The following is an 11,389-nucleotide window of genomic DNA, read 5'->3' as shown; positions in this document are numbered from 1 at the left end:
GGAGGCAAAAATGCTGCGTTTGTTTACAGAAATCCAAACTATGAACAACTCAAATTACTTCAAGAATCCAAGCCAAAGAAAACTGAATATTAAAAGCAGCAAGATGGGGTCTTTGTTTTTTGCACAATAAAGGCGACTACAATACAGGAAAAATAGCCAGGTTTTCCTCCCCACATCAGTTTCTTTGAAATAAAGAATATGATCCTTCGTCATATTTCACTGTTTATTTCAAGACATGCCACGTCAAAAAAAATTGCCTTTAATATTGCATTATAAAAGCACTTTACATCTCATTTTTGCCTTTAATGTTAAGTTATTGGTATGCAGAGTTATTAGAAAACCAGGGCAGGTATTGATTTGACATTCAACTCCAGAATGCAGAATTCCACACTTTCTCTGCATATTGCCAGGTGACAGCAGTGGGGGAGGGGGGCTATTCCCCCCAGGTTGGTTATTTTCAGTGGGGGAAGGGCAGAAGGGAAGGAGGGAGGAGTTTGAGTGTTTTCAATTCCATCTTTAGACTTTGTCAATTAAGTAGTGCTTGTAAGGCATTTTTTTCCTGCACTGTAACTCAGCAATACTCTTCCTGCAAACAATGTATTTACAATTGTGTTTATTAACTGACACAGCAATTTCACAAGGACTAGTAAAGATTACGAGGGTGCGCATCTAGTGTATTGGTTTCTGTGTGTTTCTTGGATAGCTACATCTTGCAACACCAGCAAAGCTCGACACAGATTCCTCAGCAAAACAAAAAATACTGAAAATAGTAAAAAAAATTAAGCTGAGAAATAAATATAAAAGAAAAATGGTTAACTGTGGCTTAGTTAAATATAAAACTAAATTACTAGCTATTTAACCAAACTATACAGATCTAATGAAAAAACTAAACCAACTTGGAAGACCCAACATAAAAAATGCTAAAAATTAAAGGCATACGTCTGCATAATCATAAGTTTCTTTCCATCCTATTAAAATTCCCTTCTTTTTCACCTAGGGTCTTTCAAATCTACTTCTATAGACTCACAAGTAAATATCCCCCCCTCCTCAATTTACTTAGGACCATGATAAGGAAACCCACGAGCTGATCCTCAATCCATCCAACCCATATTAACTGTAAATTATTGTAACATTTCTACTTGTTCCATCAAATGCTGTTTTGTCTTTCTACTAAATTTGGATGTGCCAATCCACTGACCAAATTGTTTTTAGTGCTGATGCTGAACTTTGTTTAAAACTTCCCTCTTTTTAAAAAATTGCTTTTCTCCCCAATAGCCAAAATGTCACGTTCCACTCTCTCGAGTAATAATTTACTTTATTGGAGTTCTACATAAAAGAAAAAAAATGCTTTTAAAACTAATTGTGTATCCAAGACATCTGTTTACTTGTCTCCAGCAAAAGTGTTTTGTTAGCACGTGTCCCTGCCCAAAAAAGCCATCTATCGATATCAGAAAGACATGTAATATTTCTGGGTCTGCTTTCTTGGAAATTTGTTCATATTGACTCTGCGAAGACTAAGACTCAGTAGCCTTTTTCAGCGTCAAAACCCTGCTAAAGTTTCAGGTTTCCAAAATGTTTGGGACTTGAAAAAAAGATTCAGAGCATCTCAGCGTAGAGGATGATTATAGCTTTTTTGTTTATTTTATATTGAAAGGGCAGCATCTAACCCTAAAGGATACACCAACTCTACCTTTCTTTTGACTGCTGTCTAGTCATTTCCAGTTTGATAGCGAAATCAAGTGGGTAAGATATAAGTGTTATTCTGCACATATCTCCTCAAGTCCAACTCAAAATTTACTCAATTTCCATCATTTCAAAGTGCAATATCATAACATTAAAAAAGGAACCAATATTAAGAAATTGTACCTATCTTTTTAAAGTTATAACTGGAATATGCTGGAATATTTTGGCTTTATTTTTTTTCTTATAAATAATGAAGACACTGACATTCTCTTGTGTGTGTGCTTGTGAAGCTAAGAGATCATCTCCACGAGACAGCCAGCAACGATGAATTGCAATACGTTATTACTGAAAGGGGACGGTTCAAGCCAATATTCACACCGCAGTCAATGAAGAGTAAAGGGAGGGGAAGCAGTGATGTTCTGGAGAAATGTAAGAGAAGCAACATGGTATTAGCAGGAACAACCTCCTTCACTGACCGGCTGCTCTTGAGGCTTTTCCAGTTTTATGTCAATCACTGGAAGAAGTAAGTTAAGGCAAACAAGTTGGAGCACTCCCCACCTTGGCCCTGCTGGGTCCAAAGCCAACCTTGCTCTGAATACAGGACCCAGCAATCCTCGTTCTGCCATATTTCTCTGCACTGCCTCTAGGTGGGGCTTTAGACTGGCATTTTCAGAGAAGCCTAACACAGCTAGGCGCCAACTCCTACTGGTATTCAATGGGGCACTACCCTTGAAAATCCCAGCCTCAGATAAGTCAAGGTAGATTTCCTAGCCCCCTTTACTGATTTGAGATTCGTGCTAATTACCTAAGGGCGTGCCCAGGCCAGGCTTGGGGTGTCCTTGCCAAGCTCTTAGAAATGCAGTGCCCACCCCTGTAAGATCTTTCCCTTCCTGCTGTCTCCTAATCACCTTTTCCTGTTTTCAAGATATTCCGACAGCAGGAAATGAAAGGTACACAGGTTGAAGATCTAGGGCAGTCTCTAACCCACGGCTAAATTGAAAATGGCTTGTATGTCCAGTGTCTCAAACCACTAGGGCTAGAAACAAACACTATAACCAGTCTTTGCTTTCCAGTGGTAGAGAACAGCAGCTTTCAGCTGGGGGAGACATCCAAAAGTGGGTTACTGAGGGAGCAGCAACACGCACAGGCCAGTAGAGCCCAGCAAGAGCAGAGAGAAGCTTGCTCTCTTTTCCCTCCCTCAGCCCTGCTCTCACCAACTCACAGAGAGCAGCTCCTGCACGTCCCCTTCCCTGGTCACAGCTCTAGGGCAGCGAGGAAGGCCCAGTTCATCTCAGCCACACCCCACCCCCCCTTCAGCAACCCCCTCCATGGCCCAAAGCTCACAATTGTTTCCATTTACAGAGGTCTGAGGGCTATGGTGGACCCTGGGACAATTTTTCAACCACTCTGTGGGCCAGGGTCTAGGGAAGACAGAGCGACTGGTACAGAGTATTTGTCTCCTAGGCCTGACAAATTGTGAAGACTGGATTATAAATAGAGAGAGTTGTCCTGATTATCCTGCTGTCTTAGGAGCCATCATTTTGAAGCTAACACTGCAGCCGTATCTCCTCTGAAAGCAGGAACCCAGATTTCTAATGGCATAAAGCCCAGGTGTCAAACACATGGCTCGTGGGGCAGAACCTACTTTCAGGACCCTTTCTTCCAGCTTGCAACCGCCTCCACATTTCAAAGGCATTCAACCTGCAGCTCCTGCACTTCAACTTCAACAGGGCTGGACCCATAAAGTGGGAGGAGCTTAAGAGAACTCATACCTGATTGGTCACAAGCATCTGCGCTCCTTCTCCGCACTCCCCTTCTCCCTGAGTGCCTACAAGGGCTGCCGTGTCCCAGCTTAAAGAGACTTCTTCCCAGCCTCTCGCTGCCACTGCAGAGCCCCATAGCAATGGGGTGAGGAAATCAGATGCTTCTCTGCTCCCCCACCTCCAGCTTCCTGCTGTTCTAAGCATCCCCAGCCTCACAGAAAAGAGTGCCCAGCCCACCACTGTCACTCCACCCCACAGCACCAGTACCAGGAGAGGGAGGGGGCAGGAGAGAAGAAGAGTGAAAGTGAGGAGGCTTAAGTGCCCAAAGGACTAGTGAAAGTTTAACGCCAGGTTCACGGAGTGAGAGATGGTAGTTTGGCTCTTGCCACAGAACGAATCTGACACCCCTAACAGAAGGTATTCCAATCACTCACAAGTGACTGTCCAGAAATTGGCGATTGTGTGTCAGAACTGCAGTGGGGGGAAGAGGAGGGTAATAAGATGAGATTTAAGGTTTAGCCTCTCAATGTATCAGGTTTAGAAGGGTGCCGTGGCAATGTTACAGACTCAGTTAACTTTTGGCATTGGCCCTGGACTGGATCAGAAAAAGACAATCCCTTTTCATATCATACCCGTCATGGGATTTAGGAGCACTGACCCTCCCACACTACCACACCATTTCTGGACGGCATTCCCAGGCGTTGAGAATGCCTTTGTGGGAAATAATCATGAATCCTTTCCCCCAGCTCTCTCACTGGTGTCACTGAGCAACTTGTGCTGCTTTCCAAAAACCTACCCCTTGCAAGGACAGCCAAAAGTGAAAAATGGCACATGGTCACTCAAACGCTCCCCTCTGACGCAGCCTCTAATAAATGACTCCCTTTGTGGTACTCTGATCCCCAAACCTGATACTCCATCATTACAGTGCACCCAGAGATCACAGGTGGAGCGCTGAACACTAACCCCAGTCACACTGATTCATGTCAGCTTAGCACAAGTCTAAAATCCGTCTCTGCCCAGCTCGCTCAGGATGGCACGCAGTTCTTGCGGCTGGTAACACCAATTATCTATTCTTGGGGAGGAAGCTTTTCTTTCCAAGGGATGGAAGGAGATGGTCAGCAAGAAACAAAGAACGGAAGAGTCCTTTGTTACAGTTCTGTCTTGTAGCTTTGAGTCTCTAAATCCTCTCACAGTTAAGAGGAAGCTGTTTGAGAAAGATGCTTAAAACTACAGCTCTGCCAACACCATGCAGATGAGTTACGGAGCATGAAAGCCTGATGATTAGCCCAATTTCCTTGTACACCCATGGTTCTGTAAACAGGCAGTGAGGGGAAAAAAAAACAAAACAAAACTCGCCACTGGTCTTGACCTGCTTCTACAGCACAGGACACACACAGTGACAAGTTGTTTTGCTATCTGCACTCTGCAGAGAGCCCAACTGGAAGTGGCCTTATTGTTCTCCCATTTGGAGACTGGATATAACTCCCTGATGGAGGCAGGAGGAGTCACCACATGCAGGGACTGAGGATCCTGCATCCCAAGAAAGGGGAAAAAATTCCTAGGCAGGAGTTGTAGACCAAGCTGGATGAGCAAGCATCTCAGAGAGGTGATTAAGAAAAAGCAGAACGCCTACAGGGAGTGGAAGAAGGGAGGGATCAGCAAGGAAAGCTACCTTATTGAGGTCAGAACATGTAGGGATAAAGTGAGACAGGCTAAAAGTCAAGTAGAGTTGGACCTTGTAAAGGGAATTAAAACCAATAGTAAAAGGTTCTACAGTCATATAAATAAGAAGAAAACAAAGAAAGAAGAAGTGGGACGGCTAAACACTGAGGATGGAGTGGAGGTCAAGGATAATCTAGGCATGGCCCAATATCTAAACAAATACTTTGCCTCAGTCTTTAATAAGACTAAAGAGGATCTTAGGGATAATGGTAGCATGACAAATGGGAATGAGGATATGGAGGTAGACATTACCATATTTGAGGTAGAAGCGAAACTCAAACAGTTTATTGGGACTAAATCGGGGGGCCCAGATAATCTTCATCCAAGAATATTAAAGGAATTGGCACATGAAATTGCAAGCCCATTAGCAAGAATTTTTAATGAATCTGTGAACTCGGGGGTTGTACCGTATGATTGGAGAATTGCTAACATAGTGCCTATTTTTAAGAAAGGGAAAAAAGGTGATCCGGGTAATTATAGGCCTGTTAGTTTGACATCTGTAGTATGCAAGGTCTTGGAAAAAATTTAAGGAGAAGGTAGTTAAGGACATTGAAGTCAATGGTAAATGGGACAAAATACAACATGGTTTTACAAAAGGTAGATCGTGCCAAACCAACCTGATCTCCTTCTTTGAGAAAGTAACAGATTTTTTAGACAAAGGAAACGCAGTGGATCTAATTTACCTAGATTTTAGTAAGGCATTTGATACCGTGCCACATGGGGAATTAGTAGTTAAATTGGATAAGATGGGGATCAATAGGAAAACTGAAAGGTGGATAAGGAATTGGTTAAAGGGGAGACTACAACAGGTCCTACTGAAAGGTGAACTGTCAGGCTGGAGGGAGGTTACCAGTGGAGTTCCTCAAGGATCGGTTTTGGGACCAATCTTATTTAATCTTTTTATTACTGACCTTGAAACAAAAAGTGGGAGTGTGCTAATAAAGTCTGCGGATGATACAAAGCTGGGAGGTATTGCCAATTTAGAGAAGGACAGGGATATCCTCCTACAGGAGGATCTGGATGACCTTGTAAACTGGACTAATAGTAATAGGATGAAATTTAATAGCGAGAAGTGTAAGGTTATGCATTTAGGGATTAAGAACAAGAATTTTAGTTATAAGCTGGGGACGCATCAATTAGAAGTAACGGAGGAGGAAAAGGACCTTGGAGTATTGGTTGATCATAGGATGACTAGGAGCCGCCAATATGATATGGCCGTGAAAAAAGCTAATGCGGTCTTGGGATGCATCAGGAGAGGTATTTCCAGTACGGATAAGGAGGTTTTAGTACCGTTATACAAGGCACTGGTGAGATCTCACCCGGAATACTGTGTGCAGTTCTGGTCTCCCATGTTTAAGAAGGATGAATTCAAACTGGAACAGGTACAGAGAAGGGCTACTAGGATGATTCGAGGAATGGAAAACTTGTCTTATGAAAGGAGACTCAAAGAGCTTGGCTTGTTTAGCCTAACTAAAAGAAGGTTGAGGGGAGATATGATTGCTCTCTATAAATATATCAGAGGGATAAATACCAGAGAGGGAGAGGAATTATTTAAGCTCAGTACCAATGTGGACACAAGAACAAATGGATATAAACTGGCCACCAGGAAATTTAGACTAGAAATTAGACAAAGGTTTCTAACCATTAGAGGAGTGACGTTTTGGAATAGCCTTCCAAGGGAAGAGGTGGGGGCAAAAGATCCATCTGGCATCGAGTTTAATCTTAAAAAGTTTATGGAGGAGACGGTATGATGGGATAACATGGTTTTGGTAATTAAATATTCATGGTAAATAGGCCCAATGGCCTGTGATGGGATATTAGATGGGGTGGGATCCGAGTTACCCAGGAAAGCATTTTCTGTAGTATCTGGCTGATGAATCTTGCCCATAGGCTCAGGGTTTAGCTGACTGCCATATTTGAGGTCGGGAAGGAATTTTCCTCCAGGGCAGATTGGAAGAGGCCCTGGAGGTTTTTCGCTTTCCTCTGTAGCATGGGGCACAGGTCACTTGCTGGAGGATTCTCTGCTCCTTGAAGTCTTTAAACTACGATTTGAGGACTTCAATAGCACAGATATAGGTGTGAGGTTTTTTGCAGGAGTGGTGGGTGAAATTCTGTGGCCTGCGTTGTGCAGCAGGTCAGATTAGATGATCATAATGGTCCCTTCTGACCTAAATATCTATGAATCTAACACTGTCCTTCTCATTAATAAAATCGGCACTGATTAGCCTGTCAGCTGTATGCTGCTGAGAAAGGGTCCTTGATTAATCAAGTACATATCACACAGAAAGCCCAGGATTTAGCAGCTGCAACCTACAGCTGCTAAAATCATGGTTTTTAACTCTGCAACAAATGTGATGCTTAAAAGGTCTTTAGTTTACATCTGACACAATCACTTCCTCTACTCCAAGTGTGCTCTCTTACAGTTCCTGCCTCATTCCTTGCCAAACAGTACTATAGAGCTCCACCTTCACTAACTCATAGGCTCATAATGCCAGCTACTTATTTGAAACAGATTATCCCCTAAAACCTCCCCTCTATCCTCTACCTGCTTTTTCAAATAAGATCAAGATCTGCTGTGATTTCCTCTCCTCCTTCTCCACTCTTACCTCCTTATCATCCATGCTGATTCTCACCTCTCACCCTCCAACTCCTTCAGCACCACCCACAAAAAAATCCATCCACTTCCACTCTCTTTCTAATGCCCTCTCTTTCTCAACACCTGCTCTCTCCTTTGGCATCATCCCCTTGAGATAAGCATGCGCATGTCCCCCATACTCAAAAAAAAAGACCCGTCTCCAATGACTGCGCCATTTCCCTTCTTCGTTGCAGTGTCAAGAGAAGCAGAGATGATGGGGGAGGAAGAGGTCAGACTGATTGCAATTGAAGGGTTGTAGGTGGTATGGAGATTACTGATTGCACCCAACTTCTCAAGGTCTTGTCCTGCCTTAGCTTTTGTGACTATCACCTAGACCTACCACCTCTGAGCAAAGCACCTCTTGGGGAAATCCCCTTATGCTTCTCTCCAAGCAGCTCCTGTCAGGGCACCCCTAGCCATTTCTCTTGACAATGAGTGATCTTTGTTGTAGGCTACTCGGAAACCTACCTTTACACTCCTGACCTGCCTCCATTCAGCTGTCTTTCCCCCTCAGCCCTCCTCATTCGTTAACCACTGACAATGCATTGATCTCCTGTTATTTGGGCCTGTCAGTTTGGCACCCAAGACTTGCCGCTTTATCCTCTAGACCAGGGATTCTCAACCTTTCTTTTCTGAGCCCCCCCCGCTATAAAAACTCCCCGGCCCACCTGTGCCACAACAACTGATTTTCTGCATATAAAAGCCAAGGGTGGCATTAGGGGGTAGCAAGCAGGGCATTTGCCTGTGGCCCCATGCCACATGGGGCCTCATGAAGCTACATTGAGGAGGCTTCGGCTTCAGCCCTGGGTGGCAGGACTCAGGGCCCCAGGCTTCAGTCCCACGTGGTGGGGCTTCGGCTTTCTGCCCTGAGCCCCATCAAGTCTAACACTGTCCCTGCTTGGCGGCATCCCTGAAACCTGATCACAGCCTCCCAGGGGCCCCTGGATCCTTGGTTAAGAACCTCTGCTCTATAAAACATCTCAGATCCAGCCTTCTCTGTCCAGACCACAAACTCTTCGGGGCTCTCTCTTGACTACTGCAAACTCCTCCTCTGTAGCCTCCTTGACATCCAACCTGTTCAAAATGCTGGGCTAAGAATTCCCTTGCCTGGTTATCTGACCATGTCACCCTCCTTTTAATTCCCTTTTCCACCACATTAAATTCAGGCCTCTTGTCCCACTTCCAAGGCACTTCCCAGCTGACCATCCCTACACCTATCCATTCACGTCACTGCATAACCCTCACCGCTCTACTCCACCAGTGATCCCAGACTCAACACCTCCCTCAGCTTCTTTACAGCTTATTCCACATCTCCATGCTGCTTCTACAGCCCAGAACACCCTCGCTGAACTAGTCTGTAAGGATCATACCCTTTCCTCAACACATGCTTCTGTGATGCCTAAGCAATTAGCCAGCTAACAGCTAGGCAGATGGCCACCGGGGCAGGTTTTATATTTATACCTCTCCCTTCCCACATCCTGAGTCTGTTACTCAGGGACTGCATGTCCCCATGCATGAAAGCCCCTAGCTGTACAGCCACAGAATCATGGCTCGAAGACATAAAGGATACTGTCTTCTCTGCTTTTGTCCTGTGTGCTCTCCATTCCAGGCAAGGCAGCTGCCACGCGTCGGAAAAGCTGAAAAAGAGAAAGATAAAACTAATTAAATGCGTAGTAACATTTGTGACCATGTATTCCAATTTTGCCAGACAAAACAGAATGACTTCATACCTGCTTGTCTACTATCTCAAAATCTGCACTGGCTACCCTAGGAGACCAACACCCACAGTAACCTTTGGATCTGGGACTCTGAGAAGTGCACATCCTCGTTAACACTGGAAGTTAAATTAGTTGGACTCACTGGCTATGTAGTAACAGTTAAACAACCCATGAATGGCTTTGGAAACAAAGAACTCAGTGTGGGAGACAGGAACCCCAGAGTTCCAATCTTGGTTATGGCACCGATTTGCAGAATGACTGTAGGCAAATCACTTCACTTCGGACAGTTTGTCCATGTGTAACGTGAGAATTCAGAGCCTCCCAACTCCATGGAAAGCTACGTGTTAGTTAATGGTTACACATTCAGAGAAACATACCATGCACTAGACAAATGCCAAGTTCTACATGAGAACGTATGCCTCAAGCGTACGGTGATTCTGGTTCTTGCCATACTTTCTTTGTCAGATGCTCGTTTGTCCTTTCCACTTACGTGTACTTTCTGCCTCTAATTCATACCAATGAAAATGTGGTTGGACAGGTATGTCCAGCTACGCGGTGTTTTAAAGTGAGGGACGACGCTGAAACCTACCTTTTCCCCTCTTCTGTGCCTTCTACAATTAGCCAGTATCTTTCCTGTAATGTGGAGCTCAGCTTTGTGTGGCGTCTGCCAGATGGTGTTTCCCCAGCCCTCTGGACAGACAACCACCTGCAACTGTTTGCCACTAGGGGCCTATGCCACCAATCCCATTCACTATTTCTCTGTCAATAACGTATTTCCGAACGTTATACATCAGAGTTCATGTGTGACACAGGAAACGTTTTCCTCACGCTGTGGAATTCTGATATTTTCCTGCAGGAGAATCATGTAGTGAAGGATTGCGCCTTTGCTGAACTGTGTTCTCCAGAGTCACTGTGAGAACCAGCCACATCAAGCAGATGAGAATGGCACAGCCCTCCACAGTGCCATTCTGTGTTTCCCAGTGCCTCTGGGAATTACGTACAGACTCAGGTATGATCCTCTGGGGTGTGAGATGAGGAGATGCACGAGATTACCTGTCTTTTCTTTCTGTAGCCCCTGCAGAATAACCCCAGCAAGAGCAGAGGATTGGATCTATGCTAGTGTACACAGCACATGCCCAGTAGTAGACACAAGAGTGAAACTGACACACCAAGTCAGTTAAACTTCCACAAGGTTAACAGCGAGCTTTCCAAGTACTACATGCCTGTGTGTTGAGAAGCACCATGGGCACTGGACTGGAAGATTCCAGGTGCTTTGGAGTTTTGCAGTCAGTTGGCTGAGCACATACATGACTGTAACCTGCAGACACAATGCTTGCTACAGAAACCGACACCAAGTGTCTGAACCCCACAGTCATTGCGTCAGCCTTATAGCAGTGTCCCTCTGAAGGCATCCCATTATTCTTTCACCGATCTCCTTGGATAACACCAAACTTTCCTCCATCTACTCCAATAACCTAGCTTCCACAGGAAACTGAAGAACTTAGAGAACTACTTCGAGACACATCCAGGGTGAATCTGTTCATACTACGAATTTACCGCCTGTAAACAATGCTGAAATGAAATCCAGTAAGACTTTGTTGGCATGACCAGCTATGCAAGTGTTACTGGAATAAAAAAGACTAGCCCCTCAGCTCCGTCACATGTAGGCATGATCTTCCCAGGGCAGGGCTACACACTGCGTTTGGAGTCTGCCCTATGTCTGTTTGTCATTACTATTCATTACTGATTTGGTGGCAGGCTGCTATAAGGTGTGATGCCAAACTAACAAGAGGTACGAGAGAGGCATTAGTAAAGCAAGTTTCCCCCACAGCACTTAACATCTCAACTCTGTTCTTGAGGGATCAGCA

The 11,389-nt window shown here is 44.6% G+C and overlaps 1 protein-coding gene across 2 annotated transcripts in view; it reads right to left on the bottom strand.

Annotated features, from left to right (window-relative positions):
• Positions 1 to 209: 209 nt before the first annotated feature.
• Positions 210 to 11,389, bottom strand: part of RAB6A (RAB6A, member RAS oncogene family) — a 99,822-nt gene continuing 88,642 nt past the window's right edge. For both annotated transcript variants that reach the window (XM_077837922.1, XM_077838006.1), the window contains exons 7-8: positions 9,374 to 9,440; positions 210 to 2,197 (exon numbers count right to left, since the gene is read on the bottom strand). In XM_077837922.1, coding sequence (XP_077694048.1) covers positions 2,133 to 2,197; positions 9,374 to 9,440 — 132 coding nt within the window. In that variant the 3' untranslated portion in view covers positions 210 to 2,132. The remainder of the gene's footprint in view (positions 2,198 to 9,373; positions 9,441 to 11,389) is intronic.

Source organism: Eretmochelys imbricata, chromosome 1 (assembly GCF_965152235.1).
Source record: "Eretmochelys imbricata isolate rEreImb1 chromosome 1, rEreImb1.hap1, whole genome shotgun sequence".
NCBI lineage: Eukaryota > Metazoa > Chordata > Testudines > Cheloniidae > Eretmochelys > Eretmochelys imbricata.
The sequence above is the reverse complement of the archived record's forward strand: the minus strand, read 5'-3'. Positions and strand labels throughout refer to the sequence as shown.